This window comes from Ylistrum balloti, unplaced genomic scaffold (genome assembly GCF_031769215.1).
Source record: "Ylistrum balloti isolate Yb309-2 unplaced genomic scaffold, AGI_CSIRO_Ybal_v1 Utg370876, whole genome shotgun sequence".
Taxonomy (NCBI): Eukaryota; Metazoa; Mollusca; class Bivalvia; order Pectinida; family Pectinidae; genus Ylistrum; species Ylistrum balloti.
The window spans coordinates 400,454-420,015 of record NW_026782500.1 but is presented as its reverse complement, the minus strand read 5'-3'; the positions used below and the strand labels follow the sequence as shown (position 1 = coordinate 420,015).

At 36.7% G+C, this 19,562-nt stretch overlaps 1 protein-coding gene across 1 annotated transcript; it reads right to left on the bottom strand.

Annotated features, from left to right (window-relative positions):
* Positions 1-3,468: 3,468 nt before the first annotated feature.
* LOC132559216 (protein IMPACT-B-like) lies at positions 3,469-18,876 on the bottom strand. Its single transcript, XM_060223837.1, has 10 exons — positions 18,786-18,876; positions 17,244-17,372; positions 16,344-16,396; positions 15,242-15,304; positions 12,832-12,917; positions 12,215-12,337; positions 11,641-11,735; positions 10,907-11,065; positions 10,361-10,495; positions 3,469-5,162 (listed from the first exon to the last, which is right to left on the bottom strand). Exons 1-10 carry the CDS (start codon positions 18,810-18,812, stop codon positions 5,118-5,120), a joined length of 915 nt encoding a protein of 304 aa, XP_060079820.1. The 5' UTR covers positions 18,813-18,876; the 3' UTR covers positions 3,469-5,117.
* Between the last annotated feature and the right edge of the window lie 686 nt (positions 18,877-19,562).

Here is a 19,562-nt window from a genome sequence, read left to right as displayed (position 1 = left end):
ATATATAGTCACTACGGCCCATAAGTATATATACTCCCTACGGCCCATAAGTATATATACTCCCTACGGCCCATAAGTATAGATAGTCACTACGGCCCATAAGTATAGATAGTCACTACGGCCCATAAGTATAGATAGTCACTACGGCCCATAAGTATATATACTCCCTACGGCCCATAAGTATAGATAGTCACTACGGCCCATAAGTATATATACTCCCTACGGCCCATAAGTATAGATAGTCACTACGGCCCATAAGTATAGATACTCCCTACGGCCCATAAGTATAGATAGTCACTACGGCCCATAAGTATATATACTCCCTACGGCCCATAAGTATATATACTCCCTACGGCCCATAAGTATAGATAGTCACTACGGCCCATAAGTATAGATAGTCACTACGGCCCATAAGTATATATACTCCCTACGGCCCATAAGTATATATACTCACTACGGCCCATAAGTATAGATACTCACTACGGCCCATAAGTATAGATAGTCACTACGGCCCATAAGTATAGATAGTCACTACGGCCCCTAAGTATATATACTCCCTACGGCCCATAAGTATAGATAGTCACTACGGCCCCTAAGTACATATACTCCCTACGGACCATAAGTATAGATAGTCACTACGGCCCATAAGTATATATACTCCCTACGGCCCATAAGTATAGATAGTCACTACGGCCCATAAGTATAGATACTCCCTACGGCCCATAAGTATATATACTCCCTACGGCCCATAAGTATATATACTCCCTACGGCCCATAAGTATAGATAGTCACTACGGCCCATAAGTATAGATAGTCGGCCCATAAGTATATATACTCCCTACGGCCCATAAGTATATATAGTCACTACGGCCCATAAGTATATATACTCCCTACGGCCCATAAGTATATATACTCCCTACGGCCCATAAGTATATATACTCCCTACGGCCCATAAGTATAGATAGTCACTACGGCCCATAAGTATAGATAGTCACTACGGCCCATAAGTATATATACTCCCTACGGCCCATAAGTATATATACTCCCTACGGCCCATAAGTATATATACTCCCTACGGCCCATAAGTATAGATAGTCACTACGGCCCATAAGTATAGATAGTCACTACGGCCCATAAGTATAGATACTCCCTACGGCCCATAAGTATATATACTCCCTACGGCCCATAAGTATATATACTCCCTACGGCCCATAAGTATAGATAGTCACTACGGCCCATAAGTATAGATAGTCACTACGGCCCATAAGTATATATACTCCCTACGGCCCATAAGTATATATACTCCCTACGGCCCATAAGTATAGATAGTCACTACGGCCCATAAGTATATATACTCCCTACGGCCCATAAGTATAGAGTGCATACTTACAGTACATAATATTGATATGGTACAGCATATTAAAAATGGACAGCGAGTTAAAGAAATACAACTCTTAATTTCGTTGCTTCAAAAATAAAGTCCAATATGTGTACTTATGAGCTGTAAGGTTTAGACAAGAAGGAAATTGAACTCTACGGTCGGGTAGTTAAATATCGTGATATAAAAAAGTTATAAAAAAAAGATCTCACTTAGGGAGAAAACGTGTGCATTTGAAGAAATTCCACGTGGCTGGGAACAGGGATGCAATCAGTATCACTCTTCACTGATCATAGACAGGATTGGAAATCACCATTCAGTGATCTTAGACAGGATGTGACATCACTCTTCACTGATCACAGACAGGATGTGACATCACTCTTCACTGATCACAGACAGGATTGACCGTAACTATCAATGATCAAAGACAGGATGGGACATCACTATCACTGATCACAGACAGGATGGGACATCACTATCACTGATCAAAGACAGGATGTGACATCACTATCACTGATCACAGACAGGATGGGACATCACTATCACTGATCACAGACAGGATGGGACATCACTATCACTGATCAAAGACAGGATGTGACATCACTCTTCACTGATCACAGACAGGATTGACCGTAACTATCAATGATCAAAGACAGGATGTGACATCACTCTTCACTGATCACAGACAGGATTGACCGTAACTATCACTGATCAAAGACAGGATGTGACATCACTCTTCACTGATCACAGACAGGATTGACCGTAACTATCAATGATCAAAGACAGGATGGGACATCACTATCACTGATCACAGACAGGATGGGACATCACTATCACTGATCAAAGACAGGATGGGACATCACTATCACTGAGCACAGACAGGATGGGACATCACTATCACTGATCACAGACAGGATGGGACATCACTATCACTGATCAAAGACAGGATGTGACATCACTATCACTGATCACAGACAGGATGTGACATCACTCTTCACTGATCACAGACAGGATTGACCGTAACTATCAATGATCAAAGACAGGATGTGACATCACTCTTCACTGATCACAGACAGGATTGACCGTAACTATCACTGATCAAAGACAGGATGTGACATCACTCTTCACTGATCACAGACAGGATTGACCGTAACTATCAATGATCAAAGACAGGATGGGACATCACTATCACTGATCACAGACAGGATGGGACATCACTATCACTGATCAAAGACAGGATGGGACATCACTATCACTGAGCACAGACAGGATGGGACATCACTATCACTGATCACAGACAGGATGGGACATCACTATCACTGATCAAAGACAGGATGTGACATCACTATCACTGATCACAGACAGGATGTGACATCACTCTTCACTGATCACAGACAGGATTGACCGTAACTATCAATGATCAAAGACAGGATGGGACATCACTATCACTGATCAGACAGGATGGGACATCACTATCACTGATCAGACAGGATGGGACATCACTATCACTGATCACAGACAGGATGTGACATCACTATCACTGATCACAGACAGGATGGGACATCAATATCACTGATCAAAGAAGGATTGGACATCACTCCCACTGATCACAGAGAGGATGTGACCATCACTCTTCACTGATCACAGACAGGATGTGACATCGCTCTCACTGATCAAAAACAGGATGTGACCATCACTCTTCACTGATCAAAAACAGAATGGGACATCCTACCCACTGATCACAGATAGGATGTGACATCACTATTCACAGATCACAGACATGATGTGACATCACTATTCACTGATCACAGACAGGATGTGAAAACACTATTCACTGATCACAGACAGGATGTGACATCACTCTTCACTGATCACAGACAGGTAGGTAGAACAACACATGTAAATGGTCCTTGTAGAAGCATCCCCTCCTAAATCACACAGTGACAGTCCTGATACTAGTAGCAACCCCTCCAAAATCACAGAAACAGTTCTGGTACCACTCCCTAAAAATCACAGAGTAACAGTTCCTTTAGCAATCCCCCCAAATTACATGGTAGTATTAGTTCTTATAACATCCCAATTCTCCAGAATAGGTAGGAAAATGTAATTTGTTGTACTTTATTAGACAAAATACATCACAAAATCTCTACACCAGAATAGGTAGGAAAATGTAATTTGTTGTACTTTATTAGACAAAATACATCACAAAGTCTCTACACCAGAATAGGTAGGAAAATGGAATTTGTTGTACTTTATTAGACAAAATACATCACAAAGTCTCTACACCAGAATAGGTAGGAAAATGTAATTTGTTGTACTTTATTAGACAAAATACATCACAAAGTCTCTACACCAGAATAGGTAGGGAAAATGTAATTTGTTGTACTTTATTAGACAAAATACATCACAAAGTCTCTACACCAGAATAGGTAGGGGAAATGTAATTTGTGGTTCTTCATGGGACAAAATATATCACAAAGTCTCTACACCAGAATAGGTAGGGGAAATGTGATTTGTTGTACTTCATGGGACAAAATACATCACAAAGTCTCCACAGCAGAATAGGTAGGGGAAATGTAATTTGTGGTTCTTCATGGGACAAAATATATCACAAAGTCTCTACACCAGAATAGGTAGGGGAAATGTGATTTGTTGTACTTCATGGGACAAAATACATCACAAAGTCTCCACAGCAGAATAGGTAGGGGAAATGTGATTTGTTGTACTTCATGGGACAAAATACATCACAAAGTCTCCACAGCAGAATAGGTAGGGGAAATGTGATTTGTTGTACTTTATTAGACAAAAAATATCACATAGGCTTCACACCAGAATAGGTAGGGAAAATATAATTTGTGGTTCTTCATGGGACAAAATATATCACAAAGTCTCTACACCCGAATAGGTAGGGGAAATGTGATTTGTTGTACTTCATGGGACAAAATACATCACAAAGTCTCTACACCAGAATAGGTATGGGAAATGTTATTTGTTGTACTTCATATGACAAAATACATCACAAAGTCTCTACACCAGAATAGGTAGGGAAAATATAATTTGTTGTACTTCATGGGACAAAATATATCACAAAGTCTCTACACCAGAATAGGTAGGGGAAATGTGATTTGTTGTACTTCATGGGACAAAATATATCACAAAGTCTCTACACCAGAATAGGTAGGGGAAATGTTATTTGTGGTACTTCATGGGACAAAATACATCACAAAGTCTCCACAGCTTCATAAGACAAAACACATCACAAAGTATTCAATAAATATAACAATATAATTCTTTCAGGGATTAAAATCATTTAAAAACTTTAACAATGAATTCATGCACATTGTACAATAATGTAGCAAAATTCAATCTGAAATAGAACAAGTCTGCTTTCTTACAGAGTCAAATACTCAGTGTCAAATACTCAGTGTCAATTATTCAATACAAAGTTGAATTCCAACATAGAGTTTAACAGCTTTCATAGATTCAAATACTTCCAACTTTTCACACTCAGTTACCACTCATAGAGTCCTATAACCTTTGTGGAATAAATAAACCTTAATCGAGTCGGATATTCATAGATTCTATGATTTAATCCTCCAGTACATTGCACAATATTTTTCAAAGAATGAAATTATCTTTGGAGTTCAGAAACTAGTCAGTTGAACAATACCTTATAGTAACAGATACTCACTCTTGTACACTTTCAAATGATTTAATCAGTAATAAATATACAGCTTTATCATCTTTTCTTTTTTCCACCACTTTTGGGTCCTTTTTTCAAGTCCTAAAACAAAATGGAAGATCAAATTAAACATTTCATGAAAAAATATGAAAATACCATGACATAGTTATTTATAGCACATATCAGAATTATTCTCCGAAAATCTGCAATGGCAGAGACATCTAATATTAGTCATCCTGTCCTTTAATTCAGTACTGTAGTAATATTAGCCATCCAGTCCTTACCTTTATTTCAGTACTGTAGTAATATTAGTCATCCTGTCCTTACCTTTAGTTCCGTACTGTAGTAATATTAGTCATCCTGTCCTTTAATTCAGTACTGTAGTAATATTAGTCATCCTGTCCTTACCTTTAGTTCAGTACTGTAGTAATATTAGCCATCCTGTCCTTACCTTTATTTCAGTACTGTAGTAATATTAGTCATCCTGTCCTTTAATTCAGTACTGTAGTAATATTAGCCATCCAGTCCTTACCTTTATTTCAGTACTGTAGTAATAGTCATCCTGTCCTTACCTTTAGTTCAGTAGTGTAGTAATATTAGTCATCCTGTCCTTTAATTCAGTACTGTAGTAATATTAGTCATCCTGTCCTTTAATTCAGTACTGTAGTAATATTAGCCATCCAGTCCTTACCTTTATTTCAGTACTGTAGTAATATTAGTCATCCTGTCCTTACCTTTAGTTCCGTACTGTAGTAATATTAGTCATCCTGTCCTTTAATTCAGTACTGTAGTAATATTAGTCATCCTGTCCTTACCTTTAGTTCAGTACTGTAGTAATATTAGCCATCCTGTCCTTACCTTTATTTCAGTACTGTAGTAATATTAGTCATCCTGTCCTTTAATTCAGTACTGTAGTAACATTAGTCATCCTGTCCTTACCTTTAGTTCAGTACTGTAGTAATATTAGCCATCCTGTCCTTACCTTTATTTCAGTACTGTAGTAATATTAGTCATCCTGTCCTTTAATTCAGTACTGTAGTAATATTAGCCATCCAGTCCTTACCTTTATTTCAGTACTGTAGTAATAGTCATCCTGTCCTTACCTTTAGTTCAGTAGTGTAGTAATATTAGTCATCCTGTCCTTTAATTCAGTACTGTAGTAATATTAGTCATCCTGTCCTTTAGTTCAGTACTGTAGTAATATTAGCCATCCAGTCCTTACCTTTATTTCAGTACTGTAGTAATATTAGTCATCCTGTCCTTACCTTTAGTTCCGTACTGTAGTAATATTAGTCATCCTGTCCTTTAATTCAGTACTGTAGTAATATTAGCCATCCAGTCCTTACCTTTATTTCAGTACTGTAGTAATATTAGTCATCCTGTCCTTACCTTTAGTTCAGTACTGTAGTAATATTAGTCATCCTGTCCTTTAATTCAGTACTGTAGTAATATTAGTCATCCTGTCCTTTAATTCAGTACTGTAGTAATATTAGCCATCCAGTCCTTACCTTTATTTCAGTACTGTAGTAATATTAGTCATCCTGTCCTTACCTTTAGTTCCGTACTGTAGTAATATTAGTCATCCTGTCCTTTAATTCAGTACTGTAGTAATATTAGTCATCCTGTCCTTACCTTTAGTTCAGTACTGTAGTAATATTAGCCATCCTGTCCTTACCTTTATTTCAGTAATGTTGTAATATTAGTCATCCTGTCCTTACCTTTATTTCAGTACTGTATCTTTAGTTCAGTACTGTAGTAATATTAGCCATCCTGTCCTTATCTTTAGTTCAGTACTGTAGTAATATTAGCCATCCTGTCCTTATCTTTAGTTCAGTACTGTAGTAATATTAGTCATCCTGTCCTTTAGTTCAGTACTGTAGTAATATTAGTCATCCTTACCTTTATTTCAGTACTGTAGTAATATTAGCCATCCTGTCCTTACCTTTATTTCAGTACTGTAGTAATATTAGCCATCCAGTCCTTACCTTTATTTCAGTACTGTAGTAATATTAGCCATCATCTTTAGTTCAGTGTCATCCTGTCCCTTTATTTCAGTACTGTAGTAATATTAGCCATCCTGTCCTTACCTTTATTTCAGTACTGTAGTAATATTAGTCATCCTGTCCTTTATTTCAGTACTGTAGTAATATTAGTCATCCTGTCCTTTAGTTCAGTACTGTAGTACTATTAGTCATCCTGTCCTTTAGTTCATTACTGTAGTAATATTAGCCATCCTGTCCTTACCTTTATTTCAGTACTGTAGTAATACTAGCCATCCTGTCCTTACCTTTATTTCAGTACTGTAGTAATATTAGCCATCCTGTCCTTTAGTTCAGTACTGTAGTAATATTAGTCATCCTGTCCTTTAGTTCAGTACTGTAGTAATATTAGTCATCCTGTCCTTTAGTTCAGTACTGTAGTAATATTAGTCATCCTGTCCTTAACTTTATTTCAGTACTGTAGTAATATTAGCCATCCTGTCCTTACCGTTAGTTCAGTACTGTAGTAATATTAGTCATCCTGTCCCTTAGTTCAGTACTGTAGTAATATTAGCCATCCTGTCCTTACCTTTATTTCAGTACTGTAGTAATATTAGCCATCCAGTCCTTACCTTTATTTCAGTACTGTAGTAATATTAGCCATCCTGTCCTTACCTTATTTTCAGTACTGTAGTAATATTAGGCATCCTGTCCCTTAGTTCAGTACTGTAGCAATATTAGCCACCCTGTCCTTACCTTTATTTCAGTACTGTAGTAATATTAGCCATCCAGTCCTTACCTTTATTTCGGTACTGTAGTAATATTAGTCATCCTGTCCCTTAGTTCAGTACTGTAGCAATATTAGCCATCCTGTCCCTTAGTTCAGTACTGTAGCAATATTAGCCATCCTGTCCTTACCTTTATTTCAGTACTGTAGTAATATTAGCCATCCAGTCCTTACCTTTAGTTCAGTACTGTAGTAATATTAGCCATCCTGTCCTTACCTTTATTTCAGTACTGTAGTAATATTAGTCATCCTGTCCTTACCTTTATTTCAGTACTGTAGTAATATTAGTCATCCTGTCCCTTAGTTCAGTACTGTAGCAATATTAGCCATCCTGTCCCTTAGTTCAGTACTGTAGCAATATTAGTCATCCTGTCCTTTAGTTCAGTACTGTAGTAATATTAGTCATCCTGTCCCTTAGTTCAGTGCTGTAGTAATATCAGTCATCCTGTCCTTTAGTTCAGTACTGTAGTAATATTAGCATCCTGTCCTTTAGTTCAGTAATATACTGTAGTAGCCATCCTGTCTGTAATATTAGCCATCCTGTCCTTTAGTTCCTGTCCTTTAGTTCAGTACTGTAGTAATATTAGTCATCCTGTCCTTTAGTTCAGTACTGTAGTAATATTAGTCATCCTGTCCTTTAGTTCAGTACTGTGGTAATATTAGTCATCCTGTCCCTTAGTTCAGTACTGTAGCAATATTAGCCATCCTGTCCCTTAGTTCAGTACTGTAGCAATATTAGTCATCCTGTCCTTTAGTTCAGTACTGTAGTAATATTAGCCATCCTGTCCCTTAGTTCAGTGCTGTAGTAATATTAGTCATCCTGTCCTTACCTTTATTTCAGTACTGTAGTAATATTAGCCATCCTGTCCTTACCTTTAATACTAGCCATCCTGTCCTTACCTTTATTTCAGTACTGTAGTAATATTAGCCATCCTGTCCTTTAGTTCAGTACTGTAGTAATATTAGTCATCCTGTCCTTATCCAGTAATATTAGCCATCCAGTCCTTACCTTTAGTTCAGTACTGTAGTAATATTAGCCATCCTGTCCTTACCTTTATTTCAGTACTGTAGTAATATTAGTCATCCTGTCCTTACCTTTATTTCAGTACTGTAGCAATATTAGCATCCTGTACTGTACTGTAAATATTAGCCATCCAGTCCTTACCTTTAATTCAGTACTGTAGTAATATTAGTCATCCTGTCCTTACCTTTATTTCAGTACTGTAGTAATATTAGTCATCCTGTCCTTACCTTTATTTCAGTACTGTAGTAATATTAGCCATCCTGTCCTTTAGTTCAGTACTGTAGTAATATTAGCCATCCTGTCCTTACCTTTAGTTCAGTACTGTAGTAATATTAGTCATCCTGTCCTTACCTTTAGTTCAGTACTGTAGTAATATTAGTCATCCTGTCCTTACCTTTATTTCAGTACTGTAGTAATATTAGTCATCCTGTCCTTACCTTTATTTCAGTACTGTAGTAATATTAGTCATCCTGTCCTTACCTTTATTTCAGTACTGTAGTAATATTAGTCATCCTGTCCTTACCTTTAGTTCAGTACTGTAGTAATATTAGCCATCCTGTCCTTACCTTTATTTCAGTACTGTAGTAATATTAGTCACCTTGTATTATCAGTACTGTAGTAATATTAGTCATCCTGTCCCTTAGTTCAGTGCTGTAGTAATATTAGTCATCCTGTCCTTACCTTTATATCAGTACTGTAGCAATATTAGCCATCCTGTCCTTACCTTTAGTTCAGTACTGTAGTAATATTAGTCATCCTGTCCCTTAGTTCAGTACTGTAGTAATACTAGCCATCCTGTCCTTACCTTTATTTCAGTACTGTAGTAATATTAGCCATCCTGTCCTTTAGTTCAGTACTGTAGTAATATTAGCCATCCAGTCCTTACCTTTATTTCAGTACTGTAGTAATATTAGTCATCCTGTCCTTACCTTTATTTCAGTACTGTAGTAATATTAGTCATCCTGTCCTTTAGTTCAGTACTGTAGTAATATTAGCCATCCAGTCCTTACCTTTATTTCAGTACTGTAGTAATATTAGTCATCCTGTCCTTACCTTTATTTCAGTACTGTAGTAATATTAGTCATCCTGTCCTTTAGTTCAGTACTGTAGTAATATTAGTCATCCTGTCCTTACCTTTATTTCAGTACTGTAGTAATATTAGCCATCCTGTCCTTACCTTTAGTTCAGTACTGTAGTAATATTAGTCATCCTGTCCTTACCTTTATTTCAGTACTGTAGTAATATTAGTCATCCTGTCCTTTAGTTCAGTACTGTAGTAATATTAGCCATCCAGTCCTTACCTTTATTTCAGTACTGTAGTAATATTAGTCATCCTGTCCTTACCTTTATTTCAGTACTGTAGTAATATTAGTCATCCTGTCCTTAGTTCAGTACTGTAGTAATATTAGCCATCCTGTCCTTACCTTTATTTCAGTACTGTAGTAATATTAGTCATCCTGTCCTTACCTTTAGTTCAGTACTGTAGTAATACTAGCCATCTAGTCCTTACCTTTGACTTGATGTAACCCTGAGCCTCTAACAGTATTCTTGCAGCATTGTTGATGTGCTTGAAACGATCAGGACCCAGAAGTATGCCTCCATACCACCTTGAAACCACCACCAGCACATTCTCAGTATCCAAGATCTGTAGCAGTGAAAAAATACCAACACTATTGCAGAATGTTTACACTTAGCTTTGTTAATATTCTGTAAATATAATGTAAGCTAGAAAAAAAGTGTCCATTAGATAAGAGCTAATATCACTTTACTATCACAATGTCACTGAAATTTACTACGAAGAAAACTCTTCCATATAAGTTCTAGGCATCCCCACAAATATAGCAATGAAAAAATTAGATTGGTTATATAATTTTATTGTAGACATTTACAGTTAAAAACTGGACTAAACAGATCAGTTGTCAGACACATACAGACAGTATGTTCTGGAGCATCAGACGAAAGTGTCTGCAACATGATCCATTTAGGGGATAAAATTGCCAAAGCTTCAAACAAGGATAATTCAGAATTGTTTTCAGGTAAACAGGACAATAATTACCTGTAACAGGTGAAGCATGCGTGAGCCAGCATTGGTTTCACCATCGTCCTCACAACCCTGATAAACAGTACCGCCCTCACAGATTCTGTAGGCGTAAATGTTGTGTGTAGCATTGGCAATCTTCTTGTTTTGGTATAGCGTATCCAGTACCTGTTTTACCTACAGAATATCAAACAGAACACAAAGTTACATATATACACCTACAAACTTCTGTACATATATACACTTACAAACTTCTGTTACATATATACACCTACAAACTTCTGTTACATATATACACCTACAAACTTCTGTTACATATATACACCTACAAACTTCTGTTACATATATACACCTACAAACTTCTGTTACATATATACACCTAAAAACTTCTGTTACATATATACACCTACAAACTTCTGTTACATATATACACCTACAAACTTCTGTTTTCGTGGGGTTTTTTGTCCCTGTATATATTTTATTTTTATAAGATTTTAACAAAGACATACACATCTATCAAATCACACAAAAATTCATTCAGACAAACCCTGATGTAGAGAACAGGTATGTGTACACTTCCGTGATGATAAACCCACATGTAATGTATGTGTATACTTTCAAACTGACATAACCACAGATCAATCAAGCTTAGTTTGGATAAATGTATCTGTGTATGCCACATATTATGAACATATTCTTGTATCAAAAAACTTCCTCTTATCCCCTTATGACCAATAAATAAATTTTTGTACCTGTTTTTTATGAACCACTGGGGCTAGATGAGCTTGAAATGTACTTTTTCTGTCCAAGATTGGCTCGCCACTATTGATGGGTGGACATTCCATCGCTGTAAAAGATCAACTCTGACAGAGTTTTACTTTGTAAAACAAAGTAATATGATATAGTATATACACCTGTATCACATTCCATCTTTTTGTGCCAGTTCATACATTTATGTTGAAGTTTGAGGGAAAACCCCCAGTCCTGACGCCCATACACTTCCTATGCGTTAGCCTCAGGACCATAGGTTACTGACGACAAGTACTGGTATACATTCCAGATGATTGATCACATTCTAAGACTATTTAATCTAAAGTGTTTAATCCAAATAACAATTGATAACATTTTATCTGAATAGCACTGGGTATCAATAGAGTTATTTCCCTTTGAATAAAACCAAATACCAACACTCATGCTACCTTTAAACTTTATTTCAGTCTATACATGTATTAACCCCTCTTGTTGTGGCCCCTATTGAAGTGTACAAGACAACCTCGTTCTGAAGAGAGGAACTGCTAGGTCCTCATATGTAAGACTGAAATATACCTTCCCCATCGTCTGGTTGTTCCATTGATGATATTACCAGGTCAGACAGGTCAAATTCACTGTCATTATCATCCTCATCGCTGACAGCTGATGCCGACGACTTTGAAGTGTGTGGAGAAGAATCTGAAATTCCAACTCCAACATGTTAAAGCTTGTATAAAGTGATCTTAGAATCAGGAACCTGTATAAAGCAACATTCAGGTAAGAATACTGTTGTTAGGTATTCCTGTGTAAAATGAACGTGTTTAAAATGGAAATGAATTATTTGGATTCCTTACTTGTAAGATGTCCCAAATCTGAGTAAAAAAACAAGCTTCCATTTACCGCTGGTAACAAGAGTAATATTGACTGTAAATTTACTGTCTATTCTGTCAGTGTAATGCCCTATATACATCCTAATACCTGCATGGCCTCTTGATTCTGTGGTAAATTTTACTTGCCTAAACGGGCCATGCACTACTGTCTATCACAGTTGGCAGTACACCAGTTTAGCTTGTGCTTCTCCTGGATAAAATGTCCTGATTGAATACTGACTTGTGCTTCCTGCTTCCCCTAAATTAACTTCCAAAATCAACTTCTGTCTACTTTCAACTCCATCACCATCAAAATTTACCTACCTGATTGACTATCGTCTAGTTGAGCCTGCACTACTTCCCGGATTCGTTCAATCCAAAGATAGATGATGCTTTCTCCAAGGTTTTCACTGTGTATTTAAATGGAGAACAAAATCAACTGGTTATGACATATGACCTCAGCCTGAGTTAGCATAATTACTTCTTTTTCAGTTCTGTCTCATTGAATAAAAAAAAAAGATGAGAGCAAATTAAATTGTTTTATTGACATTTTCATTTATTTATATATTATTTATATTCATTCGAAAAAATATTCCTTTGCTATGGTCCTTCACAAATAACCAAATTTCTCCCATTGGGTCCTGCACCTAAGGCTGCAGAATTTGTCAAATTTCTCCCACTGGGTCCTGCACCTAAGGCTGCAGAATTTGTCAAATTTCTCCCATTGGGTCCTGCACCTAAGGCTGCAGAATTTGCCAAATTTCTCCAATTGGGTCCTGCACCTAAGGCTGCAGAATTTGCAACATTTCTCCCACTGGGTCCTGCACCTAAGGCTGCAGAATTTGTTTCTCCCATTGGGTCCTGCAATTTTGTCTTTCTCCATTGGGTCCTGCACCTAAGGCTGCAGAATTTGTCAAATTTCTCCCATTGGGTCCTGCACCTAAGGCTGCAGAATTTGTCAAATTTCTCCCATTGGGTCCTGCACCTAAGGCTGCAGAATTTGCCAAATTTCTCCAATTGGGTCCTGCACCTAAGGCTGCAGAATTTGCAACATTTCTCCCACTGGGTCCTGCACCTAAGGCTGCAGAATTTGCCAAATTTCTCCAATTGGGTCCTGCACCTAAGGCTGCAGAATTTGCAACATTTCTCCCACTGGGTCCTGCACCTAAGGCTGCAGAATTTGCAAAAATTTCTCCCATTGGGTCCTGCACCTAAGACTGTAGAATTTGTCAAATTTCTCCCATTGGGTCCTGCACCTAAGGCTGCAGAATTTGTCAAATTTCTCCCATTGGGTCCTGCACCTAAGGCTGCAGAATTTGTCAAATTTCTCCCATTGGGTCCTGCACCTAAGGCTGCAGAATTTGCCAAATTTCTCCAATTGGGTCCTGCACCTAAGGCTGCAGAATTTGTCAAATTTCTCCCATTGGGTCCTGCACCTAAGGCTGCAGAATTTGCCAAATTTCTCCCATTGGGTCCTGCACCTAAGGCTGCAGAATTTGCCAAATTTCCAAATTTCTCCAATTGGGTCCTGCACCTAAGGCTGCAGAATTTGCAACATTTCTCCCACTGGGTCCTGCACCTAAGGCTGCAGAATTTGCAAAAATTTCTCCCATTGGGTCCTGCACCTAAGACTGTAGAATTTGCAACATTTCTCCCATTGGGTCCTGCACCTAAGGCTGCAGAATTTGCCAAATTTCTCCTATTGGGTCCTGCACCTAAGGCTGTAGAATTTGCAATATTTCTCCCATTGGGTCCTGCACCTAAGGCTGCAGAATTTGCCAAATTTCTCCCATTGGGTCCTGCACCTAAGGCTGTAGAATTTGCAACATTTCTCCCACTGGGTCCTGCACCTTAGGCTGCAGAATTTGCCAAATTTCTCCCATTGGGTCCTGCACCTAAGGCTGCAGAATTTGCCAAATTTCTACCATTGGGTCCTGCACCTAAGGCTGCAGAATTTGCAACATTTCTTCAATTGGGTCCTGCACCTAAGGCTGTAGAATTTGCAACATTTCTCCCATTGGGTCCTGCACCTAAGGCTGTAGAATTTGTCAAATTTCTCCCATTGGGTCCTGCACCTAAGACTGTAGAATTTGCCAAATTTCTCCCATTGGGTCCTGCACCTAAGGCTGTAGAATTTGCAACATTTCTCCCATTGGGTCCTGCACCTAAGGCTGCAGAATTTTGCCAGATTTGTTTTGTTTGACTTGTTATGATTGTTGAACATTTGTGTAAGTTACTTGTCATGCTTGTGTGAGTCACTCATCTGGGTTACGTGAGCCACCTGTCATGCTTGTGAGAGTCACTGATCTTGCTTGTGCGACTCACTCATCATGTTTGTGTGAGTCGCTCATCATGTTTTTGCGAGTTGTGTGAGTCGCTCATCATACTTGTGTGATTCACTTGTCATACTTGTGTGAGTCACTCATCATACTTGTGTAAGTCACTTGTCTTGTCATGATTGTTGAACATTTGTGTAAGTTACATGTCATGCTTGCATGAGTCTCCTGTCATGCTTGTGTAAATTACTTGTGATGCTTGTATGTCACTTGTGATGCTTGTGTCAGTCACTTTCCATGTTTAAGTCACTTATCGTATTTCTTATTGCCATGTCTATTATTTGTGAGTTACTTGATATATATCTGACAATGATCATGAGTTACCTGTTATATTTGTGCGACTCACTTGTCGTGCTCGTGAGCCATGTCATCTCACATTTTATTTTTTCTTCACTTACCAGTAAATATCTGCTAAAGAGTTCTCTAATATCTGTTTTTCCTGTCGGCGAAGCCAAGGAGCCCTTGTAAAAGACATAAATTGAGTATTGATAGTTTCTTCCCACTAACCCATGTTCTATGTGGTTGTACAAAGACACACAAGTGAAGAGCACCTGTTTATGTAAAGTTAAATAAGATACGGTAGAGCCAAACAATAACTTTAACTGTATCATACAGTTAGTTTGTCCTTGCAATACTTATCAGTGATGCTAAAGGCCTGAACTTTTAAGCCTTGGAAGCAACTGAGGAAAATCCAAAGTGATTTAAAGAAATGTTTAAATCTAGAGAATCACACACTTTGTCTGATTTTAGCTTGTTCTTTTGAACAATTTATAATACTGTCAGAATAATACTTCATTGCCTGTTGTAAGTCTAGATATTCTTTGGTGGTATTCTATTACTACAATATTTTAATCTAGGAGGTTGTAGTAATGGACACTACTTGACAAACTTAATCAAATGATCTGCTGCAACTTGGAAGAAAACGATGGGTGAAAAATAACCATTATCTTTCTTGAAAATGTAACAAAAACAAATCTCCTTCTGAGTGGCAAGATTTTTAAATGTCCAACCCTCAATGGAGTCTTGGATTTGACATTCAAGAATCTCAGCCTCTGGTTCGTGATTCTCTGTCATAACCTCCTGAGAAGATAATATTTATAACTATGTTTCAGTTTCCATGTTTAATTCATGAAATGTTAAACGTGGTATGAAAAAACCTGCTACCTATCTGCAGTAACAGTGTTACCAATCTAGTGTAACAGTAATAAAAAACAAGGAGTATAATTATATTTTCCTACTTTTGATCGATCTCGGCTGACTTTGAGTATCCTCTAAAAGCTGATTTAGATTTACTTCCCTTGTCTAAACAATTATTTTTCATTTTGATTATTTTTAATCTGACTCATTGAAATTAATAAAGATTATTTGTTGAGTGTAAAAATTTTAAGTTTAATGTGGAACCTTTGATACGTGTAATATTCTGCTATTTTTATTAGAGATACTGGTAATTAACCATATAGTTTAAGTTAATACTGTATCACTGTAATGATAGGTACTTACGTAAACTGATACAGGGGAGGCGACTCTGTTGGATAGCCAGGAGGCATTGTGATCTGCAATGACAATGAAACTTTTATCAGCAATCTTACTATATATACACATAAATAAAAGAATTAATGATATATACAACATATTTTGGTAAAATAAACTTTGTTTATAATCTTTAACACATAGACTCTTATACTATTCTCTCTTGTTTTTTCAAACGTCTAACTAAATATGTGTTGGCCATAATCTAGTAGATTTACACACCAACACTAATCAGTCAGTGTATCATTCTATCATGTTATATTGATATAGCATGTCTAAATGTATAGTGATATATGTGTATATGAATAAATGACTTCTACATAATGCGTTGTATCATACCTTCGGCTTTAATATAGTGTGACTTCCAACTGCTTTGATCAGCAAAATATGAAAATTCTTTGAAATATCATCTTTAAGCCAAATTCTGTGAACATATTTAGCTTTCACAAATTTCAATGAAATAAACATTTAAATTTTTCATCAAAGTTGATTACATTCAAATATAAGAAATATTTTATGTTTGTTATATTTTTTTTAAATTTTTTGTGTGTGTGTTTATTTAATTTTTTTTGCTGTGGTATCAAACAGGTTGTTTCAAGATTATGGTTTTTAGGCCTGAAAACAAAATGTTTCCATCATTTTTTAGTCTTGCAGCTTGAAAATGGATAAAAGAGACCACAATGTTGTATAATGTATATGGTAATAACAATGTAAAATGTATCAGGATGAACTGTTTTTTTCGTAGGTTTTGAGGAATAACTTCAAGTGAGCTTGGGTAATTTTACGTAGGTCACTTGGCCAGTTGTTCTATTCACCCAAGTTCAATTGCAGTTATCATTAGCTGTGGGGGTAAGCATGATGGTAACCTACTTCAACAATAATGTTCCTGTGTGATTTTGGGTTGACATCTCTGATTTGTATACTGTAGATGTGTGCTTGCTCACTGACCACACACCAGTCTTCTCCATAAATGGCAGCCAACGCCTCCACTTCTTCTTCCTGTAAAATACATGATATCTAATATTTCATGTATAGATGAGAAGAAGCTGACAAGCACACCATGGGCTACATTTAAACTTCATATACAGAATTTCTATTTTCCAGTTTATCATCTTCCATCTGCACTCTATTTAGACACTCGTGACACAACATAATAAATACAAGTTAAGGAGTCAAGAATTATGTACCAATCAAAAGATACACTGGACGCTACAAAATTAGTTCTATCAGTCTTATAGTTCTATAACAGATAAGACCATAGCTCTAAAGGATAAATAAGAAGTACTGTTATATATTGTTGTCATATATCACATGTACAGTAAGATATTCAAGTCTAACTTTGACTCAAATGTTGTATCATATAGTTTTCATTTCACAGCTGTAATAAAGTTTGAGGAACCAATCAGATAGTATCTGGGTTGGACTGATTATAAAGAATCTATAACCAACATCTCAATGTTTTGGAAGGAGTATGTATTATATTTTACAGTACCGTTGGCCTTAGTATTTTAGATCTATCATTACTGGACCTTCTAACAATATCTACAACGTTTGGCTGATCAGGCCTTGTATTAGGTAAGCATCTATAAGTTATCTTAAGTTATCTATAGCAAAGCATCACATTGTGGGAAGCATTTACCAAGGTTACATACTATATATATAATTTTTATAACATTATTTACACTGTATACATGCAGAATATGTCTATATTTTTATTTAGTGGCATATAATGCTTAAAGCTGACAAGACAAGACACACTTTCTGACCACACCTGACGTCATATTTCATTATTATGGAAGTGGACATCTCTATATACACACAGAACACATGTCTGATCCTGGGGTCAACAGGGAGGAGGAACGTTGGTCTTGATGACGCATTAATTCACATCCACATTGCAGCATCTGCTCGTTCAGCGTGGAGTATTGGAAATCACGCGAAAGAGCACAACATATATATCTATACACTGGTATCAGCACAATATTCAATGATTTAATACAATAAGTAATGGACCTCGACTGTAAGCCTCTATATCCATATCCATAAATTATATATATATATAATAATAATTTGTTTATTGTCTTTGTTTATGTACATTACATTTTTAACATTATGTAAGTATGTACATGTGTATTTATTTATCTTGACTTTTCGCATCCAGCTGGTTCGCACCAAGTCATTTCGCTCCAGCACTGTTCGCATCGCGGCTTTTAGCACTAAAAGCCAAGGATGGTTGGCTTTTGGTGCGAAAATATATATATGCAATATATATATGCACGAATAATAAACATAGAAGGTGCGTAGTCTTCAGTATACGTACTGGCGGTTAAGGTACAGAGAGTAGCATGTACATTTGTATAGTTATAACACGTGTAACCAATTTCACAAATAAATAATACTCATAATATTAACCTGTCTTGTGGGATTATCATCCGACATTTCTTCCTTGTTAAATCATAAACTAACTGATAAACTTAAACAGACAGCTAACTTTTGTAGCACATTGCAAGAAGGGAGCAGCCATTTTGTACAAACCACGTCACGTGATGACCTAAAAATAACGTGATAGTTTAAGGAGGGATTTTAAGCATGATTGACTAGTTTTGTGTTAAAAAAAATCTTCGTTTGTATTTTCTTGCACGTTGACTGTAGGTCGATATTAAAACGTGGGTAGGATCAGTCGGACTACATGAGTACGAGGTCAAATTGACTAAAATTTCTGTTCCTACAGTGAAAATTCCATGTCAATATTCACATTTATTATGCTGTTATTGATATACTTTTTTATTGCTCAGTAAAAATGTACATACAGTATCAATTACAGCATATTAAATATGAATATTGACATGAAATTTTCATTTCGGAGACATAAATGTTCGGTCTAGAGGCCAAATATTCACATAAAATATATAGTGGCTCTTGAATATACCGAAATGTAATAACATGGGCGCTTTTATCTAAACAGTTGAAACTGTTGGACCGGTAGAATGTGAAAATAAACAAAGTTCAGCATAAAAGTAGGGCCGGTGCACTCACATATTCCTGATAGCATTGTGCTATTAAGTATGAGTGAAATGTATCTAAATTTTAGTTAATTTATTTATTCTTGACAAGAAATTTAAAAAAAAACTGCGTTTTTCACTTCACACATATCAAGTACAAGTGCGTTTAATGGCTAATAATGGAATC

Coding starts and splice junctions, on each gene's coding strand:
- LOC132559216 (XM_060223837.1), bottom strand. CDS start 18,812: ATGTCGGATGATAATCCCACAAGACAG. Junction 12,918..15,241: donor TCTTTAGCAGATATTTACTG/GTAAGTGAAGAA, acceptor TTAAATACACAG/TGAAAACCTTGGAGAAAGCA. Junction 10,496..10,906: donor GCATGCTTCACCTGTTACAG/GTAATTATTGTC, acceptor TCACTGCTACAG/ATCTTGGATACTGAGAATGT.